At 45.9% G+C, this 17,255-nt stretch overlaps 1 protein-coding gene across 1 annotated transcript in view; it reads left to right on the top strand.

The window, feature by feature from the left end:
• Positions 1-690: 690 nt before the first annotated feature.
• LOC137433818 (chitin synthase chs-2-like) overlaps positions 691-17,255 on the top strand; it is a 119,982-nt gene continuing 103,417 nt past the window's right edge. The window contains exons 1-3 of the mRNA XM_068126197.2: positions 691-893; positions 3,522-3,599; positions 10,189-10,318. Coding sequence (XP_067982298.2) covers positions 726-893; positions 3,522-3,599; positions 10,189-10,318 — 376 coding nt within the window. The 5' untranslated portion in view covers positions 691-725. The remainder of the gene's footprint in view (positions 894-3,521; positions 3,600-10,188; positions 10,319-17,255) is intronic.

Genomic DNA, 17,255 nt, shown 5'->3' with positions numbered 1-17,255 from the left:
ATCGTGTGCCTTCAGGTGCCAGGTGTCCACGACCGCTCCACACGTATAGAGAAACACTTGAGAACGATTATCACGGACACTTTTCATGTACGATTGCGATGATAGTTGTGCTGGCGCAGCCAGCTGGAGTTAAGTTTGGATCAGGACGCCTCCCAGTAATGGCAGACGCAAGAGCGCCGCCTATCGGCAAAGGGGGCACGATCGTCCTTATCAGATCGGTCGAAAGGCACTGTGTATGAATCTTACTATGTGATGTCTGCAGGCGACTGGCTGAGTACCAGACACTAAGTGTCGGGTTTGACTGATTTGGTAAGAGGGTAGTTACCTGGTGTTATCTCTGGGACGTCATTACGGTGTTATGTCTCGCACTAGGCTAGGCCTCGCCAGAGATGTATTATTCATGACTCGATGAGAATCGCGTTTTACAACTTGAAAAGAAAAAACGACAAAACATGTGATCCCTGGGAGCATAAAACAAATTCAACATATTGTTTTTGGTGAATAAGTGTGCATTATATTACTAAAACTAACACTGGATTCGGAAACAAAATACTTCTGGAATTAAATTTTTTTGTAAATGTTGACTCAATAAACGGTATTACTGTAACTGTATTACTGCCTTAATCCTCGTAGTGTTGAAAAGCGTGTTTCAGTGGTGCTTGTGAACATTTCTTGTTGACTGCAGGATATTTCAACAGCGACAAGATGAAGAATTGTGGGACAGCATGGGCATTCCAGAATTTGAGAGGCCAAATAAACCTCTCGAGTATCGTGGAAAGTTTATGAAAACCAAATATGGGGCACGACTGGTGTTCAAGATGCCTTGTAACAATAAGCTGTATGTGCACCTGAAGGACAAAGATATCATTCGGCATAAGAAACGCTGGTCACAGGTGAGGTTCAGACAAAAGGTACTTCAGTTGCTTTACTCATTGACATACCAGATTCACCATTTGTTTGACTCAGCTGGTAACTCGACTCTGTATGAATCCACCTGATGTATGATTCCAACTTCCTCCTCAAAAGAACACAAATGGACTCTTCAGGCATATATCTCATATATATATATATCTTTTCAGGCATATATTTCAGTGCATGCAATGGGAAAAGTAAAATGAAGGTTGAGGGAAGTATGGTAATGGGCAAAGAAATGGGGAAAAGACAGGTTGCTTCCACCTTGGACATGCTGCTTCAACTCACCCAACAATGGATGGAGGCCCTCACTGTCAGACATGAGATCAGGGCTGTCTCGCTGGACAAATCTCATGCTTAGACACAGTCTGACATCCTGCATTACTCTCCAAACTGTCTGCCTATGGCATCCAAGGTCAACTCCACACATGGCTCACTGACTTCCTGTCCTCTCATCGCCAACGTAGCTCATGTGTGGCTCTCAATGGAATCCTTTAATCTCCTCTCCCTGTCAAGGCTGTAATGTCCCAAGGCAGTGTTATGGGACCAGTCCTATTCCTGATCTTCATCAATGATCTCTCGGACTCTCTGGAAAATATTCTTTATTCATTTGATGATGACTCCATTTGCATGATGTGTTCGATTGGCCATGTTTGGCGTTTGGGCTGCAGTGCATGCGCACCAGAACTGGGCCGCCATTCTTTAGCTTCTCTTCAATTAACCGTCAGGCATGAAAGGATCCAATGTGTGTCTCATTTTTATCCGAACCGCTTTATCGTGGAAATTTTCTTGGAGCTACTGTTCCTTATTTTCCTCCATATTAGTTAAACCTCCCATCGGATTCCTGGGCCAAATTTCAGGTACCTAAACAGGATGGATGTTTGACAGGTATTCCCTGTTTGTCAGGACCCCTGCAGCAAGTTCTGATGTGGCACAGGGGTTTGTGGTCACCATTACAGTTAAGAGGTGCCAGAGGTATATGCTCTCTCATGGGACAGAATGTCAGCTCATTTCCTGGGAGGAAACCCCTATATCTGAGAAGTGGACCCCAGGTTACCCGTGTTAAAACCCACGGTGGTATTGTATGACCATGGATTCTGGCCCTTCGGGGTCAGGATGCATGTGTTTTGAATGGCCATGTGCTTCAGCCTTGGGGTTGAAGTGCATGTGTATACTAATGGAACAGTCTTGATAGACGGTGTGCCTTAGCCGTGGGGTCAAGGTGCACGTCCAAGGCTGTTTAAATGTTTGATTTTTTTACCTTTTTTATTATAAAAAAGGCAGGCTACGGTGCTGGCCTCAAAAAGCCCATGTTATTGTATGACCATGAATTCTGTTCCTTTGGGTTAGAATGTGTGTTGATTGGCCATGTTTGGCGTTTGGGCTGTAATGCATCTGTATGCTCATGGGACAGAGTTTTTAGAAGACAAGGTCAAGGCTTGTGGAAAAGCTTGCACACTGAACGGATCAGAATGCAACAGAACAAAATTAAGAGCAGAGAGAGGAGGGTTGGCTTGGGGGGAGGAGATGAGTTGACGGGGGTAGAAAAGACCACGGTTTTGAATGGGGGATAATCTGAGATGTGGTGAACAGCTGTCTTGAAGACTTGGAGGGTAGAATGAGATTGAAAAGAATGTGTAAGTTGGTTCCACATGTGGAAAAAAGACGAATTAATTAGTGAATTTGAGCAGTGGTTCTAGATTTTTGGTGTTACACCAGAAAGGGGTTGATGGCGGGCTGTGCCCTGCAGAAACCTAAGGGAGGGGGGAGGGCAAAGCACCAACGAGCAGTGTGTGAAAGACTATCAAGGAGGCAGTAGAAGACAGAGACCAGCGATCTGTCTGTGGTGAGAACGTGATAGGCCCATTGACTCAGCTTCATGGAAGAACATTCTGATAATATTGAAGGCCTTGGTTTTCACAGCATCAAGCTGAGCAAGGTGTGAGACAGTGCTGCCAGCCCAGAGGGGAGTGCAGTACTCCATCAAGCTATGGATGAAGGCCTTGTGCGTCGATTGGAGTTCAGGTATGCCAAGAAAGGACTTTGTACGACCGAGGATGCCCAGTCGGCGACTGCCTTTGGAAGCCAACTTTACTTTTAAATGTGGTTTGCCCAAGAAAGATCATGAGTGTCAGCAAGACACATGAGTTTGAGTGACTGAACTTCCTCAAGAGGATTGCTAAGAAAGTAGAAGGGGCTGGGGGGTTGCCAGATGTTTCAGAGAGGGAGAAATAGTGAGAGTGTGAGCTTTGTCAGAATTGAGAGACATATTCCAAGTGTTTGACCAGCTTGTGAGTTTGTCTAGGTCTGAAGAGAGTTCAGAGGCTCCTGCCTACCTGTCTAGTTTGTCACGCTTTGTTGGTCGATGTGCTTTGGCCATGGGGCCGAGATGCAAGTCCCGAGCTCTGCTATAATGTGTGAATTTTTTTAACCTTTTTTTTTTTAACGAACTAATCATCAGGGGTGGTTTCCAGTTATTGTTTGAACATGCATTCTGACCCTGGGGGTTGTGTGGGATACACGGTACAGGTTAAATTGAAGAAGAACAAACTTATCAATTGAGGAATCATGTGTTGACGAGGTTTTCTGATATTCACTTGCCCCATCAGGTGATGTACATGTACTACATAATGGGGTGGAAAACAAGCTCGATGATAAATGAAGAAGCAAGAAGAATTAAGAGAGAGGTAAGAAGAAGTTACAATTACACTTTGAAACCCACTGCACTTAATGTAATAATAATAATAATAATAATAATAATAATAATTAATAATACATTTATTTTGTATAGTGCTTTTCAAGAAACCCAAAGACGCTTTGACATAGTACGTAAAACAAAGACAAAAAAGACAAAAATACATAATTAAATAACCAAACAGAAAGGAAGGAGAAGGAGAAGAGACGGTCAGGGGTTGAATGCGGTGTTGAACAGGTGGGTCTTGAGTGATGATTTGAATGTGGTGAGTGAGGAGGAGTCTCTGATGGTTTGAGGTAGTGAGTTCCAGAGTGTGGGAGCAGCGATGGAGAAGGCCCTGTCCCCCCAGGATCTGAGTTTGGTCCGGATGGGGGTGGACAGGAGGTTGGCAGCAGCAGAGCGGAGGGTGTGGGTGGGAGTGGAGGAATGTAGAAGAAGCCAGTCGAGTTTGACCTCATGTCTCCACAAAGTGATTGAAAATATTTAACCCCTGATCACCACGTAATTCAACGGTCATTGTACAACTATCGGGGGTGCCTCTTCACAGTTGTTGTACCTCCCAATTCGGGTTGTACCCCCAGTACCCCCCGCCGTTCTCCAACGTGAGCTTGTCCACTTGAAGCAGCTGTTCACAAACATTGTCGTCGAAGACACCACACACAATTCTGTCCGTGATTAATGGCTCCTCCAGGTTGTCATATTCACAGTCTTTTGCTAAACTAAGCAAGGCCATGAAGAATCTATCAAAGTTCTCTCCCTTTCTCTGGGCACCGGAGTTGAACTGGTACTGGGACGCGGCCATGTTCTTTCTTGGCTCGCCGAAGGCCTGAAATTTCCCCATGAGTAGGCCTATCTTGTCTTGGTCTTCTGAGGAAGACGGCATCGTCGCGTGTATATCCTGGGTGTCTGGGCCTCCCATATGGAGGAATGTGGCTCATGGAATATCCTCACTTGTCATTGTAAGTTCCACCACCAATGCGTACAGTTTGTGTTTGTAGGCCCGAATCCACTCCTTCCAGTTTTTAAGACACGTTCCCCTGATCAGGGATAAGCGTCCAGGTGGCTTTAAACCAGACATTTCGTTTTTACTTCTGACACCATGTGATGTGTCCAATCTGTCTGGTATGATACATTCCTGTCGTATTTTGTGATTAGCACAAAATTCAAGGACTCTTCTGATTGAGGTCTTTTTTTCCGTTTCTCCTCAGTAGAGGGCGTGCTCAGGACAACACAGCACAGTACATTACAATTACCATGAAAACAGCATGAACACACCTTAACGCAAACAAAAACAAAATATTCACCAATTACAAAATAGCAATTTGGGACAATTTTAAACATGATGCTGAACAAGAATTCCAACAACTCAACACTAACAATATCACCAACTTTGACATCCACATTAACAGTTCAATGAGATCATCACAACCACATCTACCTATTTCAAATACATTTGAAAGGGGAACATGAAAAAGATACAAGCTCAACTACATGCCAGATATCGCACACCTCATCAGATAGAAAGAACCTAAAACACAACACAACAACACCCAAAGCACCAGACATAGCACAAAGGATTCAAACATGAAACAAAGAAATGAAAAACAAAAAAGCAGTGAAAATAAACACACACAAAACTCACTCCTTTCCACACATATTAGACCATTTACCAATACCAAACACTTGTACAAAATCATAAACAGCATCACTAACTCCAACAGTGGCATAACACCCTCACATGCAGCCATAACTACCATAGACAACATACCATCAGAAAAAACAACAAGCGAACATCGTCATAGACAATTATGCAAACACAAGTCACACAGGACCCAGCGAAGAGGAAGGAGTACTACAAGACACAAACTCAGCTATCAATTTGACAACACGATCACGCCATTCACTCCCACACAAAGTACAACAACCATCAAAAATTTGCAAGCTGCAGGCCCTGACAACGTCTCCAATTTACATTTGAAACACCTTGGACCACAAGGCTTATCGTCCCTCACAAACACAGTGTAAGCAACTTCTCCTACCAACACTCAACAATTCCCCAAAATTTGGAAACGAGGCAAAATCATTACCCTCTTCAAACCAAACAAAGAACTCTCCAAAGCAGCCTCAAACATACCTATCACATTACTTTGCACACCTTTCAAAGTTACAGAATGCCAAATAGACTCACAAACCCTCACATCCCACTCTTGCACATCCAACACGGATTCAGACCAAACAACCACACTCCTTGAAAACCACACACAAAACACCTTTGATCGCCTCAACAGCACAAAAACGCCAAAACGCACTATTCCCTCGAGAAAAGGCATCAGCAAAGCGTTTGACATCCTCCTAATACTCTTACAAACAAAATGTTCAACAAAACATGCATAACAACACAAAACGTTGGCTTGCCACCGAGTAATCATGCAGAAAGTCATACGTAACTTTTAATGGCAAGTCAACGCACACGGTACTTCCCCTTACGAAGTCCAACAAGGCTCAGTCCTCTCCCCCCTGCCCACACTTTTTAATATTCTCATGCAAGACATTCCACAACCACTCAATAACATACTTTTTTAAATCGCCGGATTCGTCCTTGTAACCTGCGCGGAATCCCGACAAATTGCGTCAAAGCAGTCATGCTGCCTAACTGATTTGGGCGCTCCCGCTCCAAACAGGGTCTCGGGCATGTTTACCGTCTTTGTTTGTTCAGGTGGAATGCTTGAGCCAGTAAGGTGACATGCTCGTTGTGCCATGTGCCCGATCACCCAAATAAACGACCCGAGCGGTGGCCGCTCGGATGCAGGAAATCTCGAACTGGGCGTGAATTGCCACAAACCCAATTGGTCTTTCAACGGATGTTAATAGCCAATGTGGCTCACGATTAAACCGAACTAGAATCACTCCGAGACCAATTGATTTTATATTGCTGCATAGGAACAGGCAAAAAGGGTGGGAATACAACGAAGCACAAAGAAGCAATTCAAATATTCGCTCCGTACGCGAACCGAATTTCATTTATACTGAAGCGCCTTTATTATTTTTAACCTTAAGGCCTCAGACATCACACAGAAGAAAGACAAGGATAGTCGGATAAGACAGAAATACCGCGATACCCAAGTGAAGGTGAGGACCAGTAGGAAATGGTTTGTGCATGTAGGCATGAGCCGTCAGGATGTTTGTGCACGCAGGATGGGAAGGCAGGTCCGAGCATGGATTGTGGTGGGCGCATTGATGTTTTTTGTCCCAGTCCCTCCCTTAGTCCGTGACTCCACTAGCCTCACCCCACATGGCTCTCATTGGCCCACGAGCTCAGCTCATAGGTGGGGCATCCCAATGTAACCTCTCACATAGTTCAGTGGTGTGGATCTGGTCCTGATGGTCGCTTTTTCCCTCCCAAACTTGCGCTGATAGTCTGTTGAATCATTGTAAAGAACCATGAAAAACAGATTACCGATGGATAACTAAAAGGCTTCATGGGGAAGCAGTTTTAGATGTACACATGCTAGTCTGGAAGATAGCAGCTTGCTATACGCGTAACGACGCATAATCCAACATCACAATTATTATTAAATTACCTCACGCTTATGCTAATAGATGCACCAAGGGAAATAACTATCGCTATACAATGCAAAGTTACCCCCTAGAAGGCATTCACACAGCAATACAAATAGCATCATATGCGGACGACATAAAGATTACCTCTACCCATCACAACATAAACAGTGCCACAGCACAACTTCAACCCTTCCTCAACACCCGACAAATCTGACTCATGATCACCAGACTAAAAGTCGCCCCTTCTAAATCAACAACTCACCCACGAGCTCAGCTCATCTCAGCTCGACGAGTCTGGCATTTCACTCAGGCCAACTGGCACGGTCTTTAAGCAGCCATCAATCATCTGGACTGGTCTCCCATCTCGACCACATCTGACATCAACTCATCCTGGGAATTCTTCCAAAGTAAATTGCTCTCTCTCATGCACAGATTTATCCCATTTCGTCTTCAGTTGTCATACCCTTCCTCCCATCCATGGTACACGGAATCTTGTGGTGAGGCTGTTGCCAAGAAACAACTTGCCTTCGTCTCCTGGAAAGCAAATCCAACGGAAGGAAATCTCATTTCCTTTCACAAAGCCCGAAACAAGTGTGTGTCCACCCAGGAAACAATATCTCTCCGTTCTCAAGACCGAACTCTCTCATCTGTCTCCCTCTTCCAAATCCTGGTGGCGTCTGGTCAAATCTGTTTCTGGTGTTTGTTCCCCCTCCATCCCCTCCCTTACCTCAAACGGCTACACAGCTGACTCCGCATGTGAAAAAGCTGAATGCCTCAACTCTGTCAGCCTCTAAATCTTGTGTCCCAAACCCATCCCTCTCTGTACCCACCGTACCCAGTCGTACCCAGCTGCTCCTGGACTCTGTGTCCGTTCCTCCTGACAAGGTGGAAAAGTTTCTGTCAACCATCGACTCTGATTCGGCAACTGGACCTGACGGCGTCAGCCCACGGGTCGTAAAATCCTGTTCTTCCGCTCTTTCACTCCCTCTCTCTGTTCTCTTCACCCTCTCTTTTGCTCAAGGTCATCTGCCATCTGCTTGGAAATCAGCCAACATCAACGCTTTACACAAAAAGGTGCAAAAACAGATCCCAGCAACTACAGACCAATCAGCCTTCTCCCAATTATCAGCAAAGTCATGGAATCCATCATTGCTTCGCATATGAAATCTTTCCTCTTCTCCAATGACTTGATCTCTGATCATCAATTTGGTTTCAGACCAGGTCACTGTACCCTGGACATGCTGCTTCTGCTGTCCCAACAATGGAGGGAGGTCCTCAATGCCAAACAGGAAATTAGAGCTGTCTCCCTCGACATATCACATGCCTTCGATACGGCCTGGCACCCCGCTCTGCTCACCAAACTCTCCTCCTTTGGTATCCATGGAAATCTCCACGCATGGCTGGCAGACTTCCTCTCTAGTCGTCGTCAACATGTGGCCCTGAATGGGTTTCTCTCATCTCCTCTTCCTGCTCAGGCTGGAGTTCCCCAAGGCAGTGTTCTGGGCCCTGTGCTTTTTCTGGTCTGCATCAATGATCTCTCCGACTCTCTTGAAAATCCTCTCTATCTCTTTGCTGATGACTCCACTTTCTGCCGTTCCATTCCTCATCCCTCAGATCGGCAGTCTGCAGCCTCCTCACTCTCTGCAGACCTGGACAAAATCACAGACTGGGCAAACAAGTGGAACATGTCTTTCAATCCTGACAAATCTCACACTCTTACGATGTCTCTCCGAAAAGACCGACTGGACAACCCTCCCATCCACTTTCTGAATAATCCTCTCCAAGAAGTTCTGTCACTCAAGCTTTTGGGTCTCACTATCTGTCATGATCTTTCCTGGGAAAACCACATTTCAAATCTGGCATCCAAAGCCAGTCGCCGACTGGGCATCCTCCGTCGTGCGAAGTCCTTCCTTGGCACACCTGAGCTCCTCACCACATACAAGGCTTTCATCCACAGCTCAATGGAATAATGCTCTCCTCTCTGGGCTGGTGCTCCTGCCTCACATCTAGCTCGTCTTCACGCTGTTGAAACCAAAGCGTTCAGAATCATTGGAATCTCACGTGATGAAGCTACCTCCGAGGGCCTTTCACTTACTCACTGCAGGCAGGTTGGTGGTCTTTCTGTCTTCTACCGACTCCTCTCCGGCCTTGCTCCTCCAGCTCTCTCTGGGCTCTGTCCCCCAAATATTCCTACAGGTCGCACAAGATCTGCTTGCAACCCTCTTATTGTTAAACTGCCAAAATCAAGAATCTCTGCTCACCTTCACTCCTTCATTCCTTTTTTCTCCCGCCTCTGGAACAAACTCCCCCACTCTCTTCAATCCCACTCCTCCCTCCAGGTCTTTAAAACAGCTGTTCACCACCATCTCTTATCTTCCCCCATCCAAAACCTTGATCTTTTCTACCCCCACTAATTTCACCCCAAATCCACGTTTTTTGAAATACCAACTTCTTTCCTGGAAGTCCTTGGTGTCCTTGTGTTTTATACTTCTCCTACCCCCCATCACCCCACCCCCTTCCCACGCAGCCTCTCCCCAAGCCCTCTCCCTCCCACACATTCCCGATGTCCCTTCTCTCAAATGTTGTTTTTATGTGCTTCCCCTTCCCTCCCCATCTTGTCTACCGCTCCCCTTTTTATATACTTTGTTTGTTTGTCTGTTTGATTTGTTTGTGTGATAAATGTTAGCTCTTTCACGAGCCTCGATTATGTATTCAAAAAAAAAAAAATCACTCTTTCAACAAATTGCACCAAGCTGCGGGTAGCCAAGTGATCTGATATTTTCAGATGTCCCTTGACGCCAGGTTACATTGTTTGCTATCTCACAATGTCGTTTCTGTCCTAGCCGCAGCATATACACTGTAAACAAATTCACTTACCCAGGTGTTCGATTGTAATGTGTGACCGGCCATTTGCACCTACATGAAGAGCAACTATAACAAATAAGTAATTCATTTATTTATCTTGATCATGTATCAATGTGAGGTTGGCACTAAGGTCTCTCTCACCCTATCTCCTCAAGAACACATACATTTTGGCTTTGGATGGAGACACTGAGTTCCAGCCATCGGCTGTCTCCTTGCTGGTGGACTGCCTACGGCGAAACCCCCATGTTGGGGCAACCTGTGGACGGATTCACCCCACCGGAATAGGTACGACATCTAGGAGAGTAGTCTCTGTTGCTGCTGCTGCTGCTACCGTTGTTGTTGCTATTGTTAGTGTTGTTGTTGCTATTGTTAGTGTTGTTGTCCATGGGAATCAATTTATCTTGCCCATGATTTTACACGATTCGTTGTTTTCTACCAGTCATTACCTCCTCCACCGAGGGTGGATGGCGGTTATGTTTTCACTCCTGTCTGTTTGTCTGTTTGTGAACAGAATATCTCAAGCTGTGCATGGATTTTGACAAAACTTAGTGGACAGGTTGGGTATGTGACACAGACGAAATGATTTGATTTTGGTGAAGATTCAGATCCGGATCTGAGAATTTTAAAGTGATTCTTCACCATTGTGTGATAGGGCTAAAACCGATATATAGCAAGATATCTCCAAGAGTTATTGACAGATTCAGACAAAACTTAGTGGACAGGTTGGGTATGTGACAAGAACAAATCGATTCGATTTTGATTTTAAAAAATCTGGATCCGGATACGAGAATTTTTAAAATTTTGAAAGTGATTCTTCGCCATTGAGTGATCGGGCCAAAATCGATATATAGCACGATATTTCAAAAAGTTGTGAACGGATTGTGACAAAACCTGGTGGATGAGTTGATTAAGTTACAAGAAAAAACAATTAGATTTTAGTCAAGATCCTTATCCAGATATGACGTATCAGTGGGATACAAAACATAACCTGTTCAGCCTAGCGGTGGTATGCTCTCTACCGAGGGAACCGAATCCTCGATTTTGCAAGTACCAGACAGGTGTGAAAATAAACCTCAGTCCACCTTCAGTAGCAGAGGTAATTCTAACATCCTGTTGAATGCAGTGAGAATTCGGAGATTGTTTGATCATTCCCTGAGGTCTTGGAATCTGACTCAGAGATCTATGATTTTTTTTTTTGATTTTTTTTGTACACTGAATCGAGGCTCGTGAAAGAGCTGACATTTACTTCACAAACAAATCAACCAGACAAACAAAATATATAAAAAGAGGGAGCGGAAGACAAGAGAAGGGGAAGCACACAAACACTTGAGAGCACACAACATTTAAGAGCAGGGAGATGTGTGGGAGGGAGAGGGCTTGGGGGGAGGAGGCGTGGGAAGGGGGGGGGGGGGGTGGGAGAAGTATAAAACACAAGTACACCAAGGACTTCCAGGACAGAAGTTGGTATTTCAAAAAAGTGGAATTGGGGTGAAATTAGCGGGGATAGAAAAGATCAAGGTTTTGGATGGGGGAAGATAAGAGATGGTGGTGAACAGCTGTTTAAACAGCTGTCAAGTGAACAGACTTTAAGCAAACAAAGAAAAAAAGACCTACTTGAACAAACATTGGTACATCATGGGTGTCTGATTCAGGTTGTGGTGAAGTTTCATCGAAATTGCGTGTGTAGTTTCTGAGAAGAAAGCAAATACCTATTTCGGGGGGAAACCCCCACGTAGACCCCCAAAGGGGTAGATTTTTTTAATGCCGTGAACAAACTTTGGTACAGCACGGGTGGTGAAGGTTGTGTAAACCCTGACCTCTGATGTGACGATACATTTTGACATCAAATTACGCTCAGTAATTATTTCTGCATGTTCATTTATTTACATACTAGCAGAAGTACCCGGCATTGCCGGGCGGTGGAGGGGAGGGGAGGGGAGGGGGAAGAGGAGGGGAGGGGAACGGAGGGGAGGGGAACGGGGGGGGAGGGGAGGAGAGGGGGGGAGGGGAGAAGAGGGGGAGGGAAGTACCCGGCATTCCGTGTATAAACGTGAGGGAGAAGAGGGGGGAGGAGGGGAGGAGAGGGGGGGAGGGGAGGAGAGGGGGGGAGGGGGAGGGGAAGGGGGGCCTGGCATTGCCGGGTGGGGGAGGGGAGGGGGAAGAGGAGAGGAGGGGAACAGGGGGGGAGGGGAGGGGAGGAGAGGGGGGAGGGGAGAAGAGGGGGGGGAAGTACCCGGCATTCCGTGTATAAACGTGAGGGAGAAGAGGGGGGAGGGGAGGAGAGGGGGGAGGGGGAGGGGGTATGGGGGAGGGGTGGGAGGGGGGAGGGGAGGGGGGAGGGGGAGTTCTCGGTGGTCACCCATAAAATAGATTTGTAAAAAATTCGGTTGCTCACCTGGTTGAGGGTGGATAGAGCCAATGAGGTGGTATACCTGGCCTTGCACCTTGAATGTAGGCATGAATCCTTCCTCAGTGACGACGCGATCTGCTCCAAACGAAGTCATTTGGAACGAAGAGTTGTAATTACGGATTTCCTTCAGGAAGTGTCTGGATTGAGTCGTAGTTGATTGAAGTAGTTCTTTCAAAGGTTCCGGTGGAGATTGGAGAGAAGGCAAAAGGACATTGCCTCCCCTGCAACACATTCCTGGTGTTTCTCCCTTCCATTTCAAGGCATGGCAAAACTGACAGGTGAACGACATGGAGCCAATATCAACGTTTGAGGAGTAGTCGGTGTTCGGATTGTAACTGAATGCAGCCTTCTCCCATGCAATGGCTGGCTACCGTCTGCCTGATGGTTGCCAGTTGTTGAGTCGTTTTTGGCGCTGTTCTTCTGTCTCCTGCTGTCTGGCCCTCGCTACACTTTGTTGATTGGCGTTTAGACGTGCCTCTGTCTCATCTTCTGTCTCTCGCTGTCTGGCCCTCGCTACACTTTGTTGATTGGCGTTTAGACGTGCCTCTGTCTCATCTTCTGTCTCTCGCTGTCTGGCCCTCGCCAGACGTTGTTGATTAGCGTTCAGACGTGCCTCTGTCTCATCTTCTGTCTCTCGCTGTCTGGCCCTCGCCAGACGTTGTTGATTGGCGTTTAGATGTGCCTCTGTCTCATCTTCTGTCTCTCTCTGTCTGAATCTAGAGACACGTTCTTGATTGGCTTGTCGATGGTGAAAAGTATCTTCATCGGCTTCATGGAGTCTCCGATCAGCGATTTTCCTTGCTCGGGAGGTTGAACGTGACAAATTTATTTTCTTCGGTGCCATTGCCTTTATCACAGTCAGTCTTCCAGTCACTCACTCGTAGACAAATTCAAAATACCAAATTCAAAATACTCGTAGACAAAATACCACGTTAAACGACGCAAACGCACGATTGCAACTCTGTGTCGTGTCGTGGGCGTGGCCAACGTGGCCTCATGCTCCCAGGTGATTGGCTAACTCGAGCTCGAGAGAGCCATAATGCGCTACGTTATGGCAAAAAATATGGATCTAAAGATGAAAGAAAAAAAACCTATGTGGTGTGAATGGCAATGTTCCTCGCTGAAATGTGAAAAAACGCAATCGTGCGGCAAGGAACATCACGTGATCGCTCTGAGCGAATCAGCGCACTGCTCTGCCACCGGTCAGAATCCGTGCATAATATTCCTCGCTGAAAAAAAAACTATGTGAAACATGCTACTATCTATGCTAAATCATGCTAAATCATGCTAAATGCAAATCATGCTAAAATCTATGCTACTTGCTGTGAGTTTCTGGCGGCAAAGAACATCACATGATCGCGTCACGAACATCATTCGTGATCACGTCATCACGTGATCGTGATCTTCATCAATGAGCGCGAATGAGCGAATCAGCGCGCTGCTCTGCCACCGATTCAGATTCCGTGTATAATATTCCTCGCTGAAAAAAAATATGGATCTAAAGATGAAAGAAAAAAAAACCTGTGTGGTGTGAATGGCAATGTTCCTCGCTGAAATGTGAAAAAACGCAATCGCTTTTCGCTCTGAAATACGTGCGAACGCGTAACTGAGTTAATGGCGGCAAGGAACGTCACGTGATCGCTCTGAGCGAATCAGCGCGCTGCTCTGCCACCGGTCAGATTCCATGCATAATATTCCTCGCTGAAATGCGCTGAGGTAAAAATATGGTAAAAAAATATTATGAAATAATTTTTTTTAGGTCGGCCATGTTCTTCCCAGGCTCAATGGCCATGTCTGTGCCAAATATCAAGTACGTGAGCCTCTCCGTTTAGGAGTCTATCGGTAACATTACACACACACGCACACACGCACACACACACACACACACACACACACACACACACACACACACACACAAACTGTGTTTTATATATATATATATTTTCTACAACTAGTGCACCTGCTCACTCTGGGAGTGGCAGGAGGAATCATGTTATTGTCAATATTATCATGGCCAATTATTATTACTATTACTTATTAGGTTAAATCCGGTCATTGAAAAGATCAGACCATGCCTCACCATTTTAAATTCCCGATAATAAATTTTACTGCTGTGAGGGTGTCGGAGCTTTGTTATAATGCCATGTCGTCATTAATGACGGGCTGGAGCAGTTTATTCGACGGCGCAGCCTCGTGAGCATGACAAAGTCTGAAGCCTCGGCCTCGTGTCAGGTGTTCTGATATCTTCTTTATTTATTAGACATCCTACGGCTGTAAATGAACACTCATTTTGCTCTGCACGCGTTGAACATCATGCAAATCACATGCAGCAAATTTCAACTCCCTCCGCCTTGTAATTTTTTTAAAACGCTTTTGTACACCGCCCATGAGGCTCTGTTTGCAAGCCACCATCTACAATTCCAATAGAGGAGACACAATTATTACTCTATTATGGAAAATGTTTTTCAAGTTTGTTTTATCCTCAAAAAACAGACCGTCGTGAATACACATTCGTGTTTAAAGGTTTGTCCGTAGAACCAACCTTCATGAAGGGGGACAGACATCTGTAAAAACTCACAAACACACAAACTGACATTGTGTTTTATATGGTAAATGTTAGATCAGGTCGTTGAAAGGATCAGAACATGCATGACATTATAACATGTTAGATCAGGTCATTCAAAGCAGCAGAACATGCATGACATAATATTGTAGATCAGGTCATTGAAAGGATCAGAACGTGCATGTTATAACATGTCAAATCAGGTCATTGAAAGGATCAGAACTTGCATGGCATTGACATGTTAGATCAGATCATTGAAAGAATCACAATATACATGATATCATAATATTGTTATGGAACCCAACGTCGGCCTCTGTTCCCCTTACCGAGGGGGGATGAATCCCCTTGTCTCTGACTGACCGACGGGGTCCCTGACGCTGCCCAGCTACCTCCGGAAAGGCAGGTGCACAGCCCCGTTCGTACCGCGGACAGATGTTAATTGCCGAGCGGTTTTAGCAACCGCGGCACGAACTATTAACAGAAACTAACCCGATTCCGAAACGTTGGCCAAATCGTGCCACAGGTATTCAATGAAGGAAATCACTAAGGCGACACGGATGTGAAGAATAAGCAGAACAAAGGTAGGAAATACGAATATGATTTATTTACTACTATTTACACAATCAAAGAAACCAAGGAAGAATAAGAAAATAAAGACAGAAAGAATGGAAGGAGACACAGTGCAAATATTAACTTATCTAAACAGGCTTAACTTATACCCAGGGACAAGACAAAAGACAGACTACAAGCACACTTACATGGGGGATGATGACAGGAATGGCAGGAGGTGGATGGCTGGAGGGAGAGGAAGGTTCAGCTGGACGCTGGCTGGGGCTTGATCCCGCAGAGGACGTCGGCCTGGACCTCGACGGCCACCGATGCCACCGCAAACTGGTTCCCGCGTAGCAGCGAGTCGAAGCTGCATGGTGGAGTCAAAGCTGCTTGGTGGAGTCAACGCTGCTTGGTGGAGTCAAAGCTGCCTGGTGGAGTCAACGCTGCCTGGTGGAGTCAAAGCTGCGTGGTACTGCTCGTGTGGCTCTGTCACTTCCTTCGCTCTGGACTCATCTGCCGCATCTCTCTCTCCCACTTCCTCAAAGGCTTCCGCGTGCGCTTTTATAGCGCGCCTCCAGATCAACCCGCGCCACGCCCGAGCTGGTCTCTCACCGGTCCTGATTGGCGGGTCGGGGCTCGCTGGCTCCACCTTGTGATGACGATCGGCGGCCAACGCCCTGGATTCGGCGGCTCCTCCCCCTTCTTCTCCGATCTGACCGTGTGTTCAATGGAGGTTTTGCGGCGAAAACCACAAAGCAGCAGCGGCGAATGCAGAAAACCGCACGCAGAACCCGCCCAATGCAGTTGGCAATTGATGACAAAAGGGGAATGCGAAGGGAATCTACCTTATTTGAATTCGGTGCAATGGAGTGTCAATTAATGGAAGAGAAAGCCTTAGACTAATACACATAATAAGGAGATAACTACTGAACAAGGAGATCTATGATTGGCTATGTGATTGTATATGGAATAACTACGGGGACGACCTTTAACATTTACACACCAAATGGAGGAAGGAGGGTGATATTTACAACAAGCTTCATTACACTTACAACGATAATAAAAAACACAACACCATTCTCAAATCCACAACACTGCACCCTCCTCCTCTTAGGCACGTCCCGGGCCTATTACTTTTACCTTGAGTGTGGCACGTAGGTGTAGTTCCCTCTACATTTAACCTGACCCTGAGTGTGACAGTTTTAAAACACAAATAAATATGTCCCGCTGCTGCATTGCACCATATCTAACAGACTTACGCCCACAGCTAACCGAATTGCGGAATTGTCTTCAAACTAAACACTTACGGTGGGGGCGCATTATGTACAATGACGCTACTTGTATTTACAAAACGCAACCCAGGACCTGCGATTGTTCTTTTGGGGGTGGGGGAGACAGCCTGTGCTGCATCGACGCACCAGAAAGCACCAAAACGCACCAAAGCACCATCAAGCACCAATCGTTGCACAGTGTTACGTGGTCCTCCCGGTGACTACCTGGTCTCGGTGACCCCCGGACCGTGAGAGGAACTCCGCCAGAAAGATCTATGATTTATACGCCTTCGTAACGCAATCAATATGAAAGACACAACAATTCAAGTCAATAAGAAACCCCACACCAAGGATCCGGATTCATCAATAATATATTCCCCAATCAATCAACAACCATCAATAATCACCAATATTACTAAGATGGCC

Source organism: Myxine glutinosa, chromosome 10, assembly GCF_964187855.1.
Source record: "Myxine glutinosa chromosome 10, kmMyxGlut1.1, whole genome shotgun sequence".
Taxonomy (NCBI): domain Eukaryota; kingdom Metazoa; phylum Chordata; class Myxini; order Myxiniformes; family Myxinidae; genus Myxine; species Myxine glutinosa.
The sequence above is the reverse complement of the archived record's forward strand: the minus strand, read 5'-3'. Positions and strand labels throughout refer to the sequence as shown.